This window comes from Amia ocellicauda, chromosome 23, assembly GCF_036373705.1.
Source record: "Amia ocellicauda isolate fAmiCal2 chromosome 23, fAmiCal2.hap1, whole genome shotgun sequence".
In the NCBI taxonomy this organism is placed as follows: domain Eukaryota; kingdom Metazoa; phylum Chordata; class Actinopteri; order Amiiformes; family Amiidae; genus Amia; species Amia ocellicauda.
This window is the reverse complement of record NC_089872.1, coordinates 6,966,901-6,990,607: the sequence shown is the minus strand read 5'-3', so window position 1 is coordinate 6,990,607 and position 23,707 is coordinate 6,966,901. Positions and strand designations below refer to the sequence as shown.

General features: G+C 42.0%; 1 protein-coding gene across 2 annotated transcripts in view; it reads left to right on the top strand.

Moving 5' to 3' along the window:
* The window catches only part of sptbn1 (spectrin, beta, non-erythrocytic 1), a 103,697-nt gene that overhangs the window by 42,146 nt on the left and 37,844 nt on the right, over window positions 1-23,707 (top strand). The window contains exons 1-2 of one of the 2 annotated variants that reach the window (XM_066697216.1): window positions 4,608-5,386; window positions 23,509-23,660. In XM_066697216.1, coding sequence (XP_066553313.1) covers window positions 5,242-5,386; window positions 23,509-23,660 — 297 coding nt within the window. In that variant the 5' untranslated portion in view covers window positions 4,608-5,241. Of the gene's footprint in view, window positions 1-4,607; window positions 5,387-23,508; window positions 23,661-23,707 lie in introns of those variants that run through there. The other variant, XM_066697215.1, reaches the window with a different exon arrangement.

Here is a 23,707-nt window from a genome sequence, read left to right as displayed (position 1 = left end):
TGGAAAGCTATACGTTGAAAGAAACCTTTAAGGATAGGCCCTTCTGAAGAAAATAAAATTTAACTTGGGAAAACAAACCAGGACATGGAAGACTATGTTCTTCATTAGCCTAGGTTTGGGTCTCAAGGGGTCTGCCAGGTGGTAAGGAAGCTCTGGGTTATTTGTTCCACTTGTGTCTATCATTGGAGAGGTTTTGTTTTCCGCTTGAAAACCAATCCCTCTTGGAGTTTGCATTACAAAAATAAAGAATGCTTTTCAGAAGACCTTTCATTTGCTGTGTGTAAAAACGGGAGAGAACTAAAATTAACCCTAGTGTGACTACTTCCCCATCAATTTTGGTCAGTACTAGGACTGTTCCTCTCCCGTGCATCTCTCCAGGGATTCGCTGACAGGCCATCAACACCAACATGGGGGAAAATACTAGCCAAAAGGAAGTTAGTTGGAAACCCACTGAAAAAGGAATGTCCGCTTCTTCCCTTACTGGGGTACATTCTGCACAGGATCAGTCATCTCCCTGCAGCCAGGAACATGGTGGTATACTTGTATGGTTCTTAAGCTGGCAAATTGGATGCTTGTATTCTTGGGTAATATGCGTCAGCGTCTGGCTAATGGCACGGGAGGCCTTGAGACAGACCGTACTAGTGGAAGATGCTTGTATTGACCCGCTCAGACCTTAGAGGTATTTGTGGCCCGACTTCTTGTAAAAGGCTCCAGTTCACAGCCCAGCTTCTTTCTCTCCATCGACCCCAGTGGGGAGAAACTCCAAAAATAACACCAGATGAGGTATAGCGTGTCTGCCAGAGGCTCTTGAAAGCTATCGACACATTCTGCAAGGCTGCTCTAGGTCCTCTTAATAATTAAAACCAGCTTCAGCCCTCAAAAGGTTTCTCTGTTGCTCCCAAAAAAAAAGCCCCCAAAACTTACCTAACTCCCTACACATCCCAAAACAATAACACCATTCTCAAATGTTCATATTAATAAAGGAAGGAAAATATACAACTCTTTGGGGCTGCTTGTTTGTTTGAAATCCTGAAACTGGACTCCTGTGCAAACGCAGCTATCTGCTCGACTCTGAGAACTCCTGCAAAGAATTTCGTCCTCTCTTCCAAAGGAGAATCAGGATCCTACTGTGAAATTTACCACAATGCCGGTGGAATCTTCATTGCCAACACAGGGACTGGAGGAACAACTACATTCATCGCGTACGATCGGTGAGGCTGTGAGGTGGATATTGTCGGAAAGGCCCTGCATCTGCAAATTCACTGGACCCACGTGATGTCGTCTACCTTAGTCTGCACTTTTAGTTTTGGACAAAATCAGCTGGAAGTTTGCAACACCTGGCATTTCCAAGCATCTGGGGATAAACCTGAGCATCAAAGTAGTATCTGTAATGCTTTATTCTTGAGACGTAGAAGGGATTAAATGGCAGAAACATCACTGGAAACACATAAAATAAAACGTTTGTCAGGCCTGGTTAGAAATACCTTGTGTTGAAACATTTCTGACAGTGCAGATTTCAGCCTCCAGCAACAATATGGCACCATCAAAATGTATTGTCTGCCGCATCTTCCATAGATAACATATATTATTTATAGGGAGATTAAGAGCCTTCAGGGCTTTATTGGACAAAGACAACCAAGGAGGCATGAATTTAAAAAAATAAATCTAAAAAGTAAATTGGGCTTTAGTTAAAAGGCAGACTCTATTTCTATTCTATTCAGTTCTATTTCATCAAGGACATTTTAAGTTCTGTACATGTACACGTCTTCCTAAATTAAACATTTAAACACACGATAGGTGTTGTTGAAAGGGTTGTCAGTTTCTGTCCTTGTTCATCTCGTGGAGGTTTGTGATTTGAGCTGTCAATATCATGAATTCTCCTAATGAAATAAAATCCTATTCTGCCAATTGGTATGACAAAAGAGATGCTTTTTCTTGTTGCTGAAAACCACAAAAACATTTGAGTGGGAAATCATGTAAAAATGAATGGGCTTTGAAAGGATCAATCTAAATTGAGTTCCCCTCAGGCAGAATGTCGCGAGGAGGCCTTGTGACTGGTGATGTGACTACATAGCAGTACAAAACAAACACAAAACAAAGCAACATAACGTTGCTTCTCCCAGGGAGAAGAGGAGGCCTGGCTGTCATTTGTGCTTTGTGCGTATCTTACTTCTTACTTGTTGCTTAGGACTAGAAATCTGCAGCCCTTCTTTGAATGTACCGTGTGTTTTAGGGTGTTAAATTTAGGGTATATTGTAGTCAATATATTAATGAAGGGAAAAGCTACTCTATTTATTACTGAATAGGTTTTAGACCCAAAATGTTCTAGTCTGGAATTCAGAGCTCTGAACTCTGCTTCAGACTTGTCAGTCCGGTGCTACACTTATGTATTTCCTGCCGCTCACTTCCTGGGATTGTTTCACACAATGGTGGATAGTCTTTTTAAGAACAGCAGGTTATTTAGCAGGGCATAGACAAGTTTAATGAGACTCCCAACAAACACTCACTAGACACTTAACTTTGGATATGCAGTGAGTTTGGGATGAAATAACTGGTTAGTGCAGAAGGTGTAGGCTGCTGCCTTAAAGCCTCTGGGCAAATAACAGTATCCATAAAAAAAAAAAAAGACAGTGTCCGCCCTCCACCTCATTATAACTAATGGCCTGCACGAGCAGCCTGAAGTTCGCTCTGCTCGAGTTTCAGCCTTGCCTATCAACGTCCGTGTTAACGGGCTCCGCTCTGGGGACTGACCGTCAAGACTTAAACCGTGTGGAATGCAGGACTGGTGTCTTAACGGGGGGGAAACTGTTCCAAATGTTTCAGACTGCAAACAAAATATTCTGTCTTCTGAAGATGTAAACTGAGAAAAGCCAAAATAACCAGGCACTCTCCAAATGAAACAAGAGCTAGATGTACTGAATTTACACACACACGCACACACACACACACACTCCAAGTCCTCTAATAAAACTTGAGCTTTAATAACTTCCGGGATTTATATTTTTCTCAACTTCTGGAACATTTTAGTAGTCCTTACAAAAACAGTGATACTGTATAAATATATTATGCCGGCTAATGATGGGATTGTGGATCATTTAGACGTAACGGCTTGGATAAGAAGACGTTTTTGCAAAGAACAGAAGTGGTTTCAGTGTTACCACCAGCAGGAAAGGGAATTAAATGATAGGATTAGTCTATTTAAAGAACACCATAAACTTATTGCATATTTTAGCCACCCAGATGTGAATGCATATTTGCCTTGCTCAAAGTTAAAGTGCAAAATATTTAAGCCGGTCATTGCCTTCAGCTCCATCGAAAAAATGTGTGCTCGTTTTCATTGTATTTCACAACAGGGGCGTCTCGCAGCTGTAAGAGCCTATACCACAGAGCTGCTGGGACCGAAAGCAAGCGTGCTGTTCCAGTATGTGTCATGTGAATGTGACATGCGTGTGCGGTGCCAGCGATTCTGAGCTTCCAAACAAAGGGGCAGCCATTAGACTGAGTTCAAACGGGAATGCACGAAGATCTAAACCTCTTTTCTGGAAATGCCTGCATTCAGAAGTCAAAATACAAGACTGAAAGAATGTCAGTTATAAAAGGCACCTCGAAGGATACACACCCATTGATCATGCTTTTACACACAGCCCTCTCCTCCACTGCCACCCTGGCCATGAATAATTGAAGGTCCCTCACACATCTTTGCCAGGACTTGGCCTTCCCTGTCACATCCCATTTAATTTCTCAAAAGCAGGTTAGGACATAACTGCACTTACTCCTCAGCCATGACAAAGGAAGTACAAAACACTCGTTTGGGCATTTGTGTGGACAAATTAACCACAAACGCGTTTTCTTTGTCTAAACCCCGCAAAGAAAAACAAATGTCTGCTTTCCCCTTTAAGAGGTTTGGGGAGAAAGTGCTGCCCTTTACACATTCAGAGCCCTCACAGTCTCAGCACATGTTCTGTGTTTTCAGTTTAAAAACCTCACTGATTGATTTGTGGTAAAACCTTAAGGTAATAAGGTAGGGGAGGCTACCTCTCTCTCTCGCTCTCTTTCTTGCGATAGTAATCTGAGACCTTTCCGTTATATGAGGCTCTTAACAAGAGATTGTAATTCCACCGGCTTTGTTGGGGGGGGGGGGAGACCATTGAAAACCAGCACATATTTTCGTGCCTTGTTTTCTTGGCAGATGTGTGTGTGTGTGTGTGTGTGTGTGAAAAGAGGGGGAGGTATTTAAAGTGGGAGTTTTTGAGTTTGTTTTTTGGTTTTGCAGTGCAAGAAAGAGGGAAGGCGAATTCAGATTTTTTTTTTTTTTTTTTTTTTTGGTGCGTTTGGGGTTTTAGAGTTGATTGATTGTCTTTGAATGTATAACAATCCTGGGAAGTGGAGAGCATCCTGGCACGTTCCTCCCCCTCTATGCGGGAGAGATGGTACAGCCCACCTCCTCCCGCTTCCCACCCCTCATTGCCCTTATGCTAATTTGTCTGTGACATCACCACTAAATACAGAGTAACTGACTGGCTGCTGATTAAATTACAACCTCTTCCCCCTCCCTCTCTCCACCCAGAGCTGGGGAAGGTTTGTGAAAGGTGTGCTTGTCTGAGACGCTTCAGCGTGGACAGTTTTGAGCCTCACGCACTCGTGCTCGCTCTCTCTCTCTCTCTCTCTCTCTCTCTCAGTTTATCATATATTCCATTTGTTTGCCTGGTTGTGGGCTGCAGAGACGTGCAGATTCAGGACTAAGGCAGATCCTCAGATGCACAGACTGTGGACGGCGTGTGTGTCGGTGTGTGTGTGTGCGCTTCCCTCCCGTGTCTGGAGAGGGGGTCTGTTTTGAATGGGGAGGAGGCAGGGCAGAACAATCAGAAGCCAAACCATGCCGGTCTGCCTCTCCTTAACTTGCTACTCCCACGGCTGCTGAGACAGAGCCCCGTTACACGCCAGCGCCGGTGAGCATGCTCCGCACGGCCGGACTGCTGCTTGAGATCTCGTGCTGAACTGGACTCGGCTGTACCACACTCGGGCTTTGGCCAGCTCTGTTTTTTGTTTGTGGTGGTTGTGGCTTTTATCTTTTGTTTTCCACTGGAAAGTGCTTTTGTAGAGGCCTGAGGAAACTGCAAGTTGGATCTTTTTCCCTCTTTTGACCCCTTTTTATCTTTTGTTTGGGGAGTTGCAGGATTCTACTTAAACTGATCCGATTTGAAATTTTTGTATGCGTTATTTCTTATTCATTTTTTGATCATGGAATTGGAAAGGGCATCCAGCATGCCAGGTCCCCTATCCCCGGGCCCCAGTCCCAGCCCCAGTACCAGTCCCACACCTGGGTTTCCTGCTCAGGTGCCTTTCAATTACAACCAGCTGGAAGGACGTTTTAAGCAGTTGCAAGGTAAGGTCACCTAAGCCTATTGTTTATAGCGTTGCTATGCTCCTCTGTGGCGCAGAGCGGTTTGGTATAAGCCTCAGTCTGTGTGCACTACAAGAATGTCAACTCAATCAGTTTGGGGGCGGAAATGCCTGAATTTATTTTTGAATCTGTGCACAGACATGACATTGGCACCTAATGCAGAATGCAGGAAATAATAGTGATGATAAAAGGGATTACTGGGAAATGACAGGTCATTGTAAATATTATTCATAGGCTGGATGAGAATCTGGATCTGAAAATAATATTTTGAAGAAGGTATGCAAGAATACAGGGCGTTTAAAATCTGTATTGGAGAAAGATACATTTCAGACGGACCCTCCCTCCTTTTTAGTACCCCCCACCTCCACCCTACCCCCAACCATCAAACAAGATGACTGGATCCTAATTGGTTATTCATAGACAACAATGGCAAGGGGGGAAAAGTTGGGAGGGGTCGTTGTGTTCTGCTCTTTTCGGTAAATTTCAAATTTCGAAGGTGCCACTAAATGTGGGAGATCTGGATGTGGCTTTGTGTGTGCATTGCCAGTATGAAAGAGCCCTCTTGTTCTCAAGGCCCCCATTGAAACATCATGCTCTGGCACATAAATTATAAACAGGGAGACTGGGGATGGTATCTAGAGTGAATGTGCCTTCCCTGGCTGTTGGTAGAAATTCTTTGGACAACTGTGTCCCAATGGGAGTCATATTTTGTTTTGTTTTTAATTTGTTTTCATGGAATGTTTCTTAATCTTGTGAGCATTGCATCAATCTTCCTCCTTTTTGTTTGGTCAGTCCCTTAAAAAAATGTGGTTTAATAAATGCATTGTCTGAAAATGGCACGCTAATTTAATCTTCCGTTGCAAATAACATGTACAGTATTTCATCACTTCTAACAGAGTCCTGATTTCATAAGAGAAAGTGAAGGCAGCAGTCATTTGAACTGATCCTATCATCTCTCACCCTATCACGGTTGCCCCAGAGTTTTGTGAGGTTTGGCGGCATTTTCTAGTTCCTGTTATGAGGTTGACGGTTTTCGATTTTGTGGTACAAGGCATTTAACCATGAAGTAAGATTGCACTGCGAGGAGTGGGGAAGTGGGCATTCTTTGCCAGTGACGATAAGCTGCAGATGAGAGCTTCAGAGTGGACAAAAACAATGTGACAGATGGGCATAATGCAATAAGTAGGCCTTGTTCCAAACGTCTGATTGTACACTGAGCGATTTTCAGTCATTTCTTTAAGGATTAGTTTTGCAAGATGCTGGCTCTCACTTTTACTCTGGTACGCATGGCTTTCAAAGTGTTTCTGCTCTGGGTTTTACTTCTGCCCATACTGGGCTACCCGAATTAGACTGTGGCTTGGTGTTAGCACACAATGCCCGCTGTTTACCATAGTTTGGCAGTGAATAGTCCCAGCATCTGAGCAGTCATTCCTCAACCCTATTTTTTGCTGAAATATTTTACGGTTTTCATATTAGTGTTGGCATTGGGACAAGGGGAATAAGCAAATTCTGGCCCCGGGTTTCAATTCTCACCTTTTGAAGGATTCATTAGCACTGTGTTGATGGAGCTTGGCGCTTTTTTAAAGTCTCCAGTCGTGACGTTTACCCGAGTCCGGCGCAGCTCAAATGATAGCTAATATCGCAGTTTGCTGTCGTCTTCCGAGCACGGCCCTTCGAAAGACAGGAGCTCACATTGATGTGACAAATTCGCTATCTTTTCCGCTCGGTGGATCAAAATTCCTGACAAATGCAGCAGTACCTATATTGAGCAAGCTGTGTAATGATTTAGCTTGACCCCCCACCTTCATTATAGTGTAGTTAATTACAAACCTTTCTAGGCCCGCCACAAACCTTTGCCCTGGATTTTGTTTGCTCAGAACCTGGCTTCTTTTCTTATAAATTAGTTGGATCAAATATACAAGGGCTGGTTTCTGTATTGGAGGTATTTGAACAGGGCTAAATTACATCACCTGCCTTTTCCGGTCGTATAGTTTCTTATGTGTTCATATCCTCTGGCAGCTGTTCTTGGAGACTCCCTGTCCCTGGAAGGGTGTGGATTTCTGTTCATGTTGATGGGTGTATCATACAAAACCCTTTAAATATAGAAAGATAATACAGTTGAAATCACTTTTGTCGCAGTACACTCAAGTTAGTCAAACAGGTATTCAACTGAGAACTGCGTTGGATTGGTGACTTTTTATTATGGTTGTAAATATAGCCAGACTCTTATGGGGATCCCCTGGACCATCTCTGAGGAGGGGCCCCCATTTCAAGGCCTTGACAAAAGAAAGTAGGAATTGACTGCAACTTTGGCTAATGTTAATAGATTTGTTTTACCATACATTGCTGACTTCATTCAATTTTTTCAAATCAAGTTATGCTACCCAGCTACTTCCCACAAGGATGTGTAGAAATCACTGTCATGTGATGTTCGTTTTCTTCAAAATCTGCTTTCTTACCCTCTTTAAATAGTCATATGAAAACATGTTGTCTAAAGAGGAAATCAATGGCACTTGGCTTACTAGACATTGTGATGATGGAGAGAGGGTAGCGTGTTAAAACACGAGCCACTGTCACAGGCTGTTGGAGAGAGAAAGTATCAGAGTGAGCAATGTGATAGAAACTCTTTATTGTAGACTGGCAGGATCTGGGTATTAACCCCTGCTGTATGGTTCTTCCGAACCACGCGGTAGGGAGGAGAGAGTGGTGATGTCATCAATCCACCCATGTGGTTGCCATGTGGAGTCCTGCCTTATTTAGCTGTGGTAAAGTTTTCAAAGGTTTTATGTGGTATTATAATATCATAAATGTGGGTTTGTGATGATGCAGTGTCAAAACATCTGACGGCGTTGTGTTCTTTGCTCCAAAATTAGATTTTTTTTTTTTTTTTACACACACAAACCAATACACAAAATTAAAAAAAAGTAACAGGAAAAACAATGTATGCAAAAATCCAGATTTCCATGCAGATGTGTGTTACCAAGGAGGTTCTCTGGGTTTTTGAGACATTCTAATTATTCTACGTTTATTTTGATGGAGTGTTGTGGTGTGGGTTGATGGAGTAAGTTGTGGGTGATTATCGGGGGGACCTTAATTTAACCCAGGCCGCACAGCTAAAAGAAACAGTCAGGTAACAAATGTATCATCATGAGTCTTTACGTGCTGAGATGTTTTTAAATCCTTTCGGTATTACAGAAATAAAGCCCAATAGGTCAGCGGTGTCAAGTTCCATATTTTAAACGGAAACCTAAGGACGCTGTGTGATTTGTTTTTGGGGTTTCCCCCCCCACACCTTTTTTCTCCCAGAGGATGACATAATCCTGGAGTTATTCTGAAACCATTTATCCTCCATTTCAAGGAATTGAATTCCTCGCATGGGGTTTTGAAAGGGGGGAAAAAATGTGTGGGAGAGGATTGTAACACAATGAAATATTCTGTCCCTGCCCTGATCTCCCCCTGTTTCACCGTAAAATAATGAGGTGCTGACACTGGTGTTTCAATCTCAGATACCCTGTTAGGAAACACTCCGTGTACAGCAAAAGTCCCAGGCTGTATTCCTTATCAAGCGGTTAACACTTAGCTTTTCTCAAATTACCTATTTAAAAGTGCAAATATGTTAACTGAAAGAGCAGCCCAACATTGTGTTAACAAAATCTCAAAATTTTAGGGCTAATTCTTAAGCTGTGTTTCGGCTGTGGGCCTGGCGGAGGGACTTCACCTTCATCTTTACATCGAGCAGAGCGGCGTAATAACAGAAAAACTTGTTCCATAAGTCCTTCTTCGACTGTAACTGGATATCGAAATGAGGCGGAGCTGCGTGTAAGCTTGACTGCACAAAAAATTGAGAATTCATTCTAGACATGGTGAAATGACACTAATGGCTCTCAATACTTTGATTTCTGCTTTGGACAGAGGGGGAGTGTGGAGATTGGTCAAGTCAAATAGATCCCATCAGGAAGTTTACTGCAGTATGCATCAACATACCCATAATCTAGATTGTAGTGCTTTCTCAACACACTATCCCCTCCAATGTCAACAGGGTGCTTAGCTGATAAAAACACTGTTACAACTTGGAATGCATCACTAACTCGTGTGTGTTATCTCAGGCATTTGTACATATCCTAAAAAGAATGGAAACTGTGTTCTTGGCTAATTATTTAGCTACAAATTAGTTCATTGCTCCTCCTAGTTAACCGAGTTTAGCGCGACTGGAATGTTGCTTACTCAGCCAGGTGGGGACTATAAATTGACTCTGCAGTGACTGCAAATATATCCGCCTAATCCAGATCCAATAAGGCACGCTGCTTTTAAAGCTGATAAACTGCAGCGTAATGAAGGATTTAATAATGTATTCATAAAAATGTAAACGATCAAACGGTTTAATACATGTACAGCTTCTGCGTATCGTGAGATTAAGTAAAAAAACATTACCCCCTCAACTGTAAAAATGAGTGCAGTATTTTGTGCACATTTGGAAAGAGTTCTGTCAGATGTTTTCTCCCCCTCCATCGTCCATTCCTGGCCAGTGAGTGTTTAGGGCCAGTGACACTCACTCATGCGTGTGACTCCAATTGGACACAGGTCAGCATACAAAGACGATTGGGCACGCAGGACGTGCCCTAGAAGACCCAGTTGAAGTGCAGCTTTTATCCGAAAGGGAATGACTCGAGCCAAGCTTCTGCTCCCCAGTTCCCCCTGCCCGTCTGAATGAGCCTCTGTATGACGGTTGGTGAGGATCTTAAAAAAAGTTGCCAAACTGAAGGACTCTTTCAGCCGATAGGGGTGGGGTTGTGTACGTGTGTGTGTGTGAGGAGGAAGGGGACTGGGGAATCGCACAGTTTTACAAAGTGATTTACTCTGCTGAAAGCTGTATGGCTGGTGAACTTTTCTCCCAACAATAACGCTAATACTGTCTTTCATAAAGGATCATCAGGGAGCAATGAATGAGGCTTTAGAGTTTTTTTTTTTTTTTTTTTTTCCTGTGAGAGTGTATTTCGGGGAAAAGCTGACTGATAACTGCTATGACAACGAGCTCTTTTGTGGAGCTCTCAGAGTGCAAAACAACAGCAAGAACATCATTCCCAACTAGACAGGCGGTTTCATTATCGGCAGATTTAATTAGTGCTGGGTAATTGGTCTCTCCACTTTCCATGTGTGGGGACAGTGAAAGTTATGTGAAAGCATTCTTTATATATTTTTGTTTTTAATAATTTCACTTTTGTTATAGTTTGCCAATATCAGAAGGCTTGTATATTCTACACATTGTGGAATAGTTGTCCAAATGGAGTATCGCATAATGTATGTTGCAAATAGCCTCTTTAATATTTTTTATATGTCTCCAATTTTAATTTTAATTTTAATTTCCATTGCTATGATTTACACTATTTTGTGAGTGAATTTGCGGCTTGTGCAAATCAGAAAAATATTCTTTGTATTAGAGTAAACTAGTTTGTGCAGAATATTCCAGTTTAAAAGGACTAACCAAATAGAACTTTTTATTGCATATTGAGGTTTTGAAGGCCATGCGTGGTTTTGATAATGTGGCTTTATCGGGATGCTTTAACTCCGAGCTACAAACTGTGGGGCTTTCATTAAGAGTGCTATCTAATGCAAAAAGGGAGCAAAGAGGATTTACTTTAAAATTAGATTTTAAACATTTTAACATTGCGATGCTTTGGAAGAAGATGGTCTGAGACTAATCTAATCATTTCACACACAGGATTTGGTGGGCCTCACCTTTAGGTTTTTTTTTTAATGACTTTATATTAATCTTTTTTTTTTTCCTGTGGTTGGTGTTGCTTTTGTAGTAGGCCAATAGCTTAATATAATCCTTTGTTAATACTAATGACCCAGAAGTCTTACTGAAACCTGGACAACAGACTTGTACTACTGTAGTACTATCAAAAGGCCTTGTGGGTTTTGTTTTGGTTTATTGTGCTGCTTCAGAATTAGACTTTTGGAAAAACAGTCACACCATTGTGATGCTTTGAAAACTTGACCTAATTGTTTTTTTGTTTTTTTTATTATTATTATTGTATGTTGACAACCTCTTCTTGTTTATCTGCTCACTTTATTACCTGCATTTTAAAAAGCTGGGCTACTGGTGCTTGGTGCTTTCTTTCTTGAAATTCTCTCGGTAGCCTGTATTAAATTGGTTTTTGATTACTTAATAATGTAGTGTTAATGTATGCTAGAGTGATACCGTTATAGTTAAGAGTATTTACACCCTCTGATAGAAATCAGTGGCCTGGCAACTCATAAATTACACAATCTGATCAATCAGGTGGAATTGTTACACTTCTCTCTAGGTTAAGCAGTGTTCAACAAACCTGTTGGATATTATTGATCAGCAAGTAAAACAAATCACTTTTAATGAGCAATATGATCCCATTGAATCGTCAGACAACATTGTTTCAAATGAGGACTGTGAATCACTACAGTTGCACTGAGGGCTTACTGCACTGTAATTTCTGTCTGTTCACAATCCTTGTAACAATTAACTCTGGTCAGAGACACTCCGACTAGAGTGACATTTCGAGGCCAACCAGGGAAAGACTGTGAAGGTTGTTTCCTTGCAATAACCATTTATTATTATTATTATTATTATTATTATTATTATTATTATTTCTTGGCAGACGCCCTTATCCAGGGCGACTTACAACATAAGTGCAAAAATACAGTAAGTACAATAACCTTGAGGTGCGGAGATCAGCCTGGCAATTAACAAAAGTGCGGTTCTAACTGGAATGTGGCCAATGTACAAACGTCCTTCAAATCTGTTTGACCATTAAAGAGGAGGTCAGATGATTGCAGTAGAGATCAAGTACAATACAGTCAATATAGTAAGAATATAATTTCTCTATGTATATATTTCAACAAAATATAGAAGAAAATTGGTTTCTATACTGAATTCACTACAGTAGTACAGGTGTAGAAGACTTAACTGAGCAAAAGGGCAATAGACTTATTTTGGTGCATTACATATAGCTGTACATAAACGCACACAGCAATTACTCAAGGCTTATGACTTGATTTTAATTGTGTGTGTGTGTGGAGTAGATTGGAGAATGGGATGATATCTGAATTGTGTAATCTAAACAAGTAGGACTATTTATTTATTTTTTCAAATAAAATAAAGCAGACACTGGAAACTAGGTTAAACTATCCCGAGAGAAGCCTGTTCAGGGACGCTTAATGATCACAGATGGTCAATCTGAGTCCTCCTCCATGTTTAAAGGCTGCTCTCTTTTGTGTGGAAAGGATATTAACACAGTAGCAATGCCTAGCTTTTCCATTGAGGTCTCCTGGATGTTCCCACTGCCAGAGCATCGCCCGCTATGTCAAGGCCACAGATGAATCCTGTTGCCTCGGCATGGTTTGGCTAGGTATATGTGAGGAAATAATCACAGCCTGTCGAGTGGAGCCATCGCTGATATGTGGTTGCACTGAAAAACAATACTAGGAACTTTTGCGGTGACGCGTTCATCCTTATTACAGAATTCTATGGTCAATTTGTATGGCATTTCACACTTTCACTGTTGCTTCCCTTGACAGTTCACACACATGATTGTCCTATGCTCTACTCTGGTTACAGCAGGTTTCACTTTGCGTTGCTAAACCGGGCTATGATAGCATTGCGTAATGCTTTTAAACCATATTAAGAATAAGGAAATAGTCAAGCACGCTTAGTCATCTTTTTGTAACGGCCTAATTCCTTCAGAATACACTCCACCATCGGATTGAATCATGCCTCTTGAATTCAGCTCCATTTTTTACAACTTGCAAAAAAAAACCATCTTATTTAATGTGCTTCAGCTCCAACCCCTCTATTGTCAGGTCAAAGCTAGTATGGGGGTTGTCCCACAACCCAGTGGTGAACAGCACTGAGCTCCTTTGCTTTCATCAGGGGCTCCGATGGCTGTCCCCCTTTCCCACTTCAAGGTGGGAGCAGTGGGCTCCAGCAGGTCACGACCCCGACTGCTGAGTGATCCTGCCTGGCGCTGCGCTGATCAGAAGCGACTCGCTCGTAGCTGGGCGCGGTCTGCAAGGGCACATCTGCAGGCCTCAGAAGCAGTAGCTGATCAAACAGTCTCTAGTTTTGTAAGTATGTGCGTCTCCCCCCCACGACCACCACCAACCTCCTACTCCTTGTCTTTCACTCTCTCTATTAAAGACAGATGTTTGATATAATGTGCCTTTTTACCTTAAGGCTTTCCGTCATGGCCTCTCCAAAAATACTGCCTGTCGGTAAAATGAAATGTCACAGGGAGACAGGTGACCTCTTGACCTGCTTTTATAATAAAAACATGGTGGATATGAGAAGATTTGACTTGCTGCTTCAACACTTTTTCAACTTCCAAGCTGCCTGATAGTTTTGAAATTCGGGACGCTTGCTGTCTGACACACTGTTCTCTTGTACTTTTTCCTTTATTTTCATATGACCACTGCAACGGGACAGTTTTAATTTATTACATTTTGAGTTGCTTTCAACCAGAAGAAGTTTGAATGCATATATTGAACTGCAAAATCTCAGCAGGAATTCAGGAATGTTTATCCCTGAAAAGGAAAAGGCTAGAGGATTGTACTGAGAGATGCATTCTCCAGCATTTCCTTGTAGCAGTAGCGCTCGTCCAATTGTTTTGGCTTATGAAATGCTTGAAAATATAGAGAAAATATAGCCATTTAAAGCTTTGACCTACCCACCAATAACACATTTGGAGCACAGTACTTGATGACAGGTTAGGATTAGGTAGGAAGAATAATCAATTTTCAAAAAAGAATAGACAAGTATTGGGAATTAAATTTTTAATTAGAGGATAGGTCAATGTGTTGATTTGGTCTAGACCTAGGTATCATAACGGCCCATTCTTCACCAGCTCATATACAGTAGGCTTTACATGTAGAGTACAGTGGTTATAAAATAATTTCAAAACCATACTTTTAGTAGTTCCTTCAACACTTTACCTCCAGTCCAAAGCAAACTCTCTGCCTGCCAGAGCACGGGGACCAGGCAGCTGTTTTAAAGTGCACAGATCCGTTTGATTTAGAAAGTCCGCTTCATCCTTAAAGCAATATAATGAAATGACTTGCATGTGCACAGAGCAAATAGACCATTACAATGCGACTTGCCTTCACTCCATATAGTTTTTTTATGACTCCTCGGGTTGATTGCTCTCCGATTGGCACCTTGCCACTTAAGCAAGCTACGGTAATGTGAAAACAATATATGTATATTTAGAAATAAAATTGACAGTGGAATTACAGGCCTTTGAAGTTGGTAGTTAATGGTACAACTTGTACCAGTTCTCAGACGTCCCAATTCAGCGCTATAATGTTCTCATGTTTTAAAGTAAGTCATAGTTAATGTAATCTGTTAATGTAATGTAATCTAGTGGCTTCAATGTATAACTGGGTAAGGGGAACATATTTTGTCAAGTTTCTCATATTTGAACTTTCTTGCAGCTGCCTATTCATCTAGCATTGCTTAAAGTGTAACTCTAAAACAAAACCCCTATATGCCCGGCACACTTGACAGCACCCAGCAGTTCTACATATTGTGTGGTTAATGATTACCTGCACTTTCACCTGGGCTAGATCCACAGAATAGACTGATTTGAGTTGCTGTCATCCACAAAATGCATACTTTCCCTTTTTCTTAATCTGGGCTTTATCACACTCAAGTATACACATATATATATATATAAAATCCCTGGCGGCTCAGAGTGGACTTTTGTTGCTTCCTGATCATGTAACGGCTGATAAAAAGAAAGAGGAGGGGGGGGGGGAAAGCATTGAGGAGGAGTGTTATGCTCCCAGGCGTGTGCAATGCGCCCTGATAGGAAAATAAGGTTTTTCTCCTCAAACATGACGTTTAAAGTCACTTCTGCCCTCCCACACGGAATGGAATATCATTTTGAAGCCTTGCCGAAAATACAGCTAAACATCTGCCACCTTTGTTTGGTAGTAGGATACTCTATTATCCTGATGGTAGTTGTGTGTTTTGTTTGTATTACATTTTTTACCTCCTGTAAATCAGCAGGGTATTCAGAAACATTTAGGTACTGACAGAGTAGAAGAAGTGGGTTTTCAGCCAGAGCAAATTTTGTTTCTTTTTTTCAAATTCCTACCCCCGCTTGTTTGTCCTTCAACTCTGCTAGCTTGGGCCCTAGGTATGCAGGATGTGGGGAAATGAATAATTTATTAGAAAAACATTCTCGTCGCATTCTGGAGCAGTGAGTTAATGCCACAGTTTTAGAGGGAAGTGGCAGTGGAAGTCCGTCGGGCCAAGAGATTCCCGGTGACCTTCCGCCATCGCTATTGTTCTGCTGTGTACATTTCAGGCACTGATATCCTGGGAATGATGGATGTTCTCCTTTTATTTTATTTTATTTTATTTTATTTTCTCCAGTGGACAATAACTCCTGTAATACAGTCGGTATGGAAAGGTTAACATGTACACACACACACACACTCTCTTTTCTTGGTCTAATCCACCCTGCACAGTTCAGTTTCTTCTTTCTTTTCATTGTATAATCAGTAATAACACTTGGATTCAGATGTTGAATTGGCGCATTCGATGAGGGCAGTCGGGCAGGAAGAGGTTGTTGTCCCAGTGGGTTTTTGTTTTCCTCTGTGTTAGTGTTTTGTGTTTTGTTTTGTAAATGCTTTTTCTGAGATGGAAGGCACATTCCAGGAATCTGAAACATTAATGGGGAATTTCCAAGCAAAATAAGTAAAGACCGAAAATGTGTTGGAGACGAGTTTTCAAATTTGTATTTTTATGTGTGTTTGTACTGGTTTACCCACCACTACCTTTATAATTCATATACACCAATCAGCCATAACATTATGACCACCTGCCTAATATTGTGTAGGTCCCAAAACAGCCCTGACCCATCGAGGCATGGTCTCCACTAGACCTCTGAAGGTGTGCTGTGGTATTTGGCACCAAGACGTTAGAAGCAGATCCTTTAAGTCCTGTAAGTTGTGAGGTGGGGCCTCCATGGACTATATTGACTATATTGTCCAGCATATCCCACAGATGCTCGATTGGATTGAGATCTGGGGAGTTTGGAGGCCAAGTCAACAACTTGAACTCGTGATTCATCAGACCAAGCCACCTCCTTCCATTGCTCTGTGGTCCAGTTCTGATGCTCACGTGCCCATTGTAGACGCTTTCGGCAGTGGACAGGGGTCAGCATGGGCACCCAGACTGGTCTGCGGCTACGCAGCCCCATACGCAACAAACTGCGATGCACTGTGTGTTCTGACACCTTTCTATCAGAACCAGCATTCACTTTTTCAGCAATTTGAGCTACAGTAGCTCGTCTGTTGGATCGGACCACAGGGGCCAGCCTTCGTTCCCCACGTGCATCAATGAGCCTTGGCCGCCCATGACCCTGTTGCCGGTTCACCACTTTTCCTTCCTTGGACCATTTTTGATAGGTACTGACAACTGCAGACCGGGAACACCCCACAAGAGCTGCAGTTTTGGAAATGCTCTGACCCAGTCATCTAGCCTTCACAATTTGGCCCTTGTCAAAGTCGCTCAGATCCTTACGTTTGCCCTGCTTTTTTCCTGCTCAACATCAACTTTGAGGACAAAATGTTCACTTGCTGCCTACTATATCCCACCTACTGACAGGTGCCATGATAACTAGATTATCAGTGTTATTCACTTCACCTGTCATTGGTCATTATGTTATGGCTGATCGGTGTACAACTTTTAAATGACTACTTTAGGTTTTTTTTGTATCAGAAAGGAAAAAGAATATAAAATAAGAGCAATAGACTCAAGAAATGTCCTTTTACTCTCTGCTAAATGCAATGTGGGAACAGTTTTTAACATTAGAATGATATATTTACCCGAGAAGTTTATTAACTAAGTGTATCACTATGATTTGGTTGTTAATCCGTAAATTTTTTGTTGTTGCTGGTTCTTGGTTAGGATGCATTGTGTGAATAGATTTATGGTCTTTAATCGTAAGTTTGAAATCGCATTCTTTGGTAGGGGTTTGCATTCAATCGGACTCTTCTGAAGCTTTATTTGTGGCTTTACAGTTTGGTTCCTGCAGTGTGGAGTTGACTCTCAATGAGGCTGCATTGCCTACTCACTTGGAAAATGAACCCAACTGAATCTGTTCCCTCCCAAAAGAAACTGACATCAGCTAAGGTTGTAATTACCATCAAAAGAAGTAACTTGACACAACTGGCAAATAGAACAGAGTCCCTTGGTAATAAACTGTTTTATGACTAGGTGAATCTTGTATCCCTGCAATGAGTTAATCTTCATAGTCTATCAATTTACACCATCCCAAAGGGCTTTTATTGAACATTAAACACCACCACGAATGCTTGGTGTAAGAGCCCGGATTGTGTGTAATGTTTGACTCATTACTGCATAGCCTTTTAATTGAATAAATGTTCTACAGAAGCACGTGTGTCAACGGGAACGACACACATTGATATATATATATCTATATCTATATCTATATATAAAGGTGGCTCAGTTTTCACTTGAATATCTGACAGTCGGGCCTTCAATCTGTTTTGTCTTTAGACTATACAGCAGAGGACTAATGGGTCTCATTGAGCCAGATGTGGATAGTACTGGCGACGGCCTCCCTGGGAACCTGTCAGTCTGTCAGTGTGCTGCCAGCTTTATAATAAAGGCAACCACAAGGCACACTGTGGTAAGCTCGTGGTTTTCTGGAGATTTCCGTCTTCTTCCTGGAGAGTTATTGAGTTCAGATGCGGATTCTCTAACACACTCACACACAAATATGTGTCCAGGATTTCCTGTGAGACAAGGGTGGAGTTCCACATGCGTTAGCGTGAGGAAAACTGTCCAGAGTACATGTGATCCGATGTGGGACAAACAAGTCTTCCCTTTAACTTAATCCGACTCTCCGCGCGCCGGCAGGATGTCTGCCTGCTTCCTTTTTAGCTTTGAGTTTTCTGAACAATAAGTGGAGGTGATGGTTTCCTAACGGGACCAGAGCACTTGGTGATACCAGTATCAAGAGGTGGCCTTTGATATTAAAAGCCAATGAACTCCAGTAGGCTATAATCGTCAACAGGACGGGTTAAAATGGGTGTTTGCAGCATTGAGGAAGCGATGCCAGTGTTGGCGTCTGTGCAGCAGCAGTAGAAGCACAGAGGTTTTGTATTATGACATCACTGGGTTGCAACTGCCTCAGAAAACATGCGCCTGTTTTTATGCCTGAGTTTGGGGGGGAAAAAGGCCAGACAGGTGGCGAGAGTGTGTCAGTGTGCCGTCCATTCCAACAGACTGCATCGGGGGGTCTTTGGGATGACTGCAAGGGTGTGGCTCTGGCATCCCAGCTGCAGAGGCCTCCTTTGTTTGAATGAGGATGGCCAAGGCTGTCAGTGAGAGTTGGTCTGACAGGATTTGGTGCTGATTCAAAGAGGAAGGGCCAGGTTTCCTGAATTTTAGCCCGGCTTAAGTACCTACAAAGATGTATTTTTTTTTGTAGTAATAAGGCCTTTGTTTGTCTGGACATCATTATCCTACACCATTCCCTGCCTCCTATTGTTTTATCAGTGAATAGAAGATCGCCAGCTTAATTTAATGACGGCGTGTCAAACGGGCCCAGCAACCATTCTCCAATTATATAATTTCTCATGAATCCCATCCTGATCAATTATTAAACTGGTGGGTTAAAATACCAGTGGGTTCAATTTCAAAGAAGGTAGCCGTCATGAAGTACAGCAGGGGTAGTTCCTACAGAAAGCACTCTGTTTGACATCAACTGCAAGGCCATCAAGATATCTAAAGGTCTCTTTTTAGATCCTTTAAATATTGGCTTTTCTACACTAAATACAAGCTGATGCCCAAGTTAAATAATAATGGTAACTAATACCTTTACAATAAGTAAAATCACAAGTACGTCAATACAGCAGCATGTGGATTTATAAAGCTAAAATGTTTTATATTTCAAACAACTATTGACTGGTTGGCATTCAAGATCTCCCACACAGATTACTGCAACTATGTGAACTACTGCAATTGTGCCCAACAAGGAAGGGGTGGGTGGGTTATGAGAAGAAACAATAAAACAAAACTCCTGATCCAACATTGTCTTTGAAATGAGAGACGTGTGGCAGAGAAAGTAGTTTGCTTTCTGATCTGATCTTCCAGAAACAGAACCACAAAAACAGAGTGCTGGTTTGAAGACACGCCCCTCCATTCAGTCGTTCATTCAGACGAGCATTCCTCTGTAATAAGGCTGAGGAGGCAGCTGTCTTGTGTTGATTCAGTTTACACAGAAGTTGGGGCTTGTGTCACTGGCAACCAGGAAGAGTCTTTGCACTTTGTCACAGTGATGAAATGCTGTTAGCAGTTACACACACTGGTTTTCCCTGAGCTTTTGGAAAGTCCCAGGCCAACATTCATTTCTAGGCCTATTAACTCCATGTTTTGTTGTTTTCATGTCTGCTTTTTCTCACCTTGTTTAGCCTCGTAGGGTGCTTTTAGATAGACTCCTCTGACTTTTGTTCATTTGTTTCATAGTTCAAATGCTTTCCTGTACTACTTAGTTTAAAATGACCCCCACCCAGACAGCCTATCTTGACCATTCCAATGTTCAGCTTAGAAACAGAGTGATGTTGTCCTTAAATTTGACCTTCTAAATCTTTGTTCGTGGAAACATCATGTGCTTCTGAGCCAGTGATGTTTCTTAAGTAGAGACTATTGCTTGGGTCAATAACTCTGTTTCATTGAAGAAGAGACTGTTTGACCGGGGTTTTGTAAATGAGGATAAACAGGCAGGAAAAGAGGCCAGCTGGCACACTGACCAACACATTTCTCATCCACAGCAATTCACTTTTAACATGCAATCATCTTCCCTCAATGTTTTATCGCTCTTCTATATTTAATCATTGATAATCTGGTGCTGCTGTTTGGATCACTTTAAAACTACTTTGCGAAATGCCGAAGAGCCGAGTTGATCGCTTTACAGCTGCGAATTAAAAAATATCAAATCTGACTTGTTGGTGTTAAAGCCATGAGTTTGGGAAAAGCAGTTTATTCAGGGAGCTTAAATACTCTAGCCTTAGTCATTTATTCAGTCATTAAAATAAGTCTCTTTCTGAAGCAGTTGTGCTTCTGATTTAGAAAGTCAAACATTTAGTGGATATTTTTAAAGAGGACTTTTGCAGATTTTGAGGGGGTGGGGCGGTGTTGAATTCTGTAACTACATTGGACAATCGCTTCACTACCTGTAGTGCGCGTGTAATATTGAAACTGGTGTTAAAACTGGAGGGTTGTTGGTTTTGAATCTCAGGCGAGATGCCGCTGTTGTACCCTCAAGAATGCCCTGGTAACAAATGGGTAGACATCTGTCCAAATTTGGTACTTGCATAAAGTGCCTTAGATTTAAAGCATCAGGCAAATAAATGACATCTACAATGCCTGTTGCATTCTTTAGTGCTATACAGGGTAGCTTTATGGGATTGTTAAGATTTCAAATTAATTGGCTTTCAACAGTCTTAGATTTCACTTTTTAAATTCAAGGACCTGAGGCAATCAAGAATTAATCTAACCATATAACAGGCAACCTGCAAAAATCAGGATAGGATGGAGGGCAAGGGAGGTTTGGAGCATGTGAAATCAGAGTGGCTGTGGCAGGGCCCTGCTCTGAGGTTTGGCGTATTTGCGGGCTATCTGTTGTTTGGCCTTCCTCCGAGGGAAACTCCCCTGTGGAGTGTTGCTGCAAGATAAAGGCCTGGTGGCTTATTATCAATACAGTCGTGAGAGCGGCTTCCTTTTTCCCGAGTCGTGTTGCGGGCAAGATGCACAATACTACTTTGCAAACCCCTGGGGGAAACGCTGTTTACCAAACCTCAGGACACATCGGACTCCACCCATTTCCTCTGTTTCAATTTCAGGTCTATTTATACCTCCCCGCTTGTTCTGCTGATTCTGCCAGTGGGCGTTGTTTCGATTTCCAGAGATACACATTCGAGATCAATATATAACGACATCCCTCAGGTCACACCTTGGAGAAGCAGTCAGCCGCAGTCCTACTCGGTTATTGTATTGAATAACATTATCTGTATTCTCTTGTAGGTCCAGATCAGTGTATTTGCAGATCTCCTCTCTGGATTAATATTACCACTGGAGAGTGACTACATTTGTCTTGGAAAAGACTTGGTTTGGAAGGTGGAGAAGAAGAAATCTGTGCTTTTGTTTTAGTTTTTTGTTTTGTTTTTAAGAGATGGTCTTTTAAAAGAGCCCCAGCAAGGGGGTTTGTGGGTGGATTAGTGTGTTTTTCTAATGATAAGAACAGATGCTCTCCTCACATGAGCAGCCCGCTAGGAGACCAGTTTGGCTGAGGTGAAAGTGCGAGAACACTACTCCTATTGTCAGTCTGCTCTGGCCCGGCCAAAACCCGAGACATTTCTACATTGTAATGTTAGTGCTGCTTGGAATTTGATGTGACTGCATTATTTTTCCTGGATGTCAATTTGTATCCTAGGGTGTGGTTAGAAGAACTATGTGCTGTATTTAAAGCTGTAAAGTAGGGACCAGACATGCTCTCATAAAAACTGTGGGTCAAATGGAATGGTTTGAAAATACATGTGTAAGAAGAGAAAACTGTCTCGTAGCCCTTTATGGAGTCAGATGACATTAGGATGCAGCAAGTTTCTATGATGTGAGTAGTAAACCACAAACAAGTAATCAGGAATTGAAACGCTTCAACATTAATATAATAAGGCCACTCAAATTATTTCCACAGCAAGCAGCCTCTACTGTACATACTGTCAGGGCACCTTTAACAGATTGAGAATTAACAATTACACTTTCATGCCAGTGATTCGATGACTGGGAGGACACGCCTCTCGGGGTGAATGGCACTTGTGAAACTTCCTTAAAGTCGGTTGCGGGGGACGGGTTGTTTTCTGATTAATGGCCTCGTGGTTCAGAGATGCTGACTTGGGCGCACAGCCCTGGAAGTATCCATGTGACAAGGGTAGGCTGGTGCTGCTTTGGCAGACAGTCGTTCAGATTTATATGCATGGCTATGGTTGGAGAGCATGAAGGATATGGACAGACATTCTTGATACTAGATCTACAATTCTTCCTACCAAATTCCTGCCAGCTGAAGGCTTTTCTGGGGTCAGATGCGGGGCAGGCTTCCTTGTTACACGCGTGTACTGTGCTTCTCTGTGGAGCATCAGAAGTCTTCCAAGAGAAGTGGCGTTTCCCAGCGCGGAGAACAACAACACTCATAGCCGTCACATCGTCTTTCTAGGGAAAAGGGGAAGAAATGCAATAACAGGAAAATCCAGATGATTACAAATGTGTCCATTCAGAGGTCTCCGAGCTTTTGGAAAGAGGGTGGGACCTTTGGTGCCACAGTACATAAACAACATAGTCAGTGCCATCCCTTGTTTGTCCCACAGAGGGAACATTTACATTAACCTACAATGAAAAAAACAAAGATCTGTGTTTAGAAAATCACTACATGCTTCAATTATTCTGGCTGTGTGTATGTCACACTGAGTGGGTTTTAAAGGTTCTTTATGTTTGGCGTTTCACAGGACAATGAGAAATGTAACTTCCCGGCTATGAGCTTATACTGTCAGGACACTTTATTACTGATACATATGCTATTCGTCGGCATTCTGAAATTAACATCTCACCAAATGAATAGTGTACACTGAGAGCTGGGCCTAGTTTGACTCCAAGTTTCAGGATTATTATATAAGCCAACTCCAGGTGCTGTATTCAAGATCAGCACCTTATTCCAGTGAATTTGCAAACACAGGCAAAGTGGAATAAAAATAGCACTGAAATGTATTGCATTTCTGCTTCTTCAGAACAATTTGTACTGAACCTTGAGTTAGATAGAGGTGAAATGTACTTTGCAGTGGCAGCATTGTTGCCTTATAAAGGCTGATACAACATTACAATTTTTTTTTCTCAAGAGCACCCAAGTCCTCAAAAGACCTTTTTTTGTGTGGGGGGTGCGGTGTGCTGGAGAGTAATAGGAAGGTGAAAGCTGCCAGCTGAGCGTGAGAGATTGAGAGAAGTGAAGCTGACCGTTTTGTTAATTTGCTCATCTTCTTTACTCCCACAGACGAGCGTGAGGCCGTGCAGAAGAAGACCTTCACGAAATGGGTGAACTCGCACTTAGCGCGGGTCTCGTGCCGAATCACAGACCTGTACATGGACCTGCGCGATGGCAGGATGCTCATCAAGCTCCTGGAGGTGCTGTCGGGGGAGAGGCTGGTGAGTACACACTCTCATTTGCTCCCTCACTTTCATCCGTCCAACCC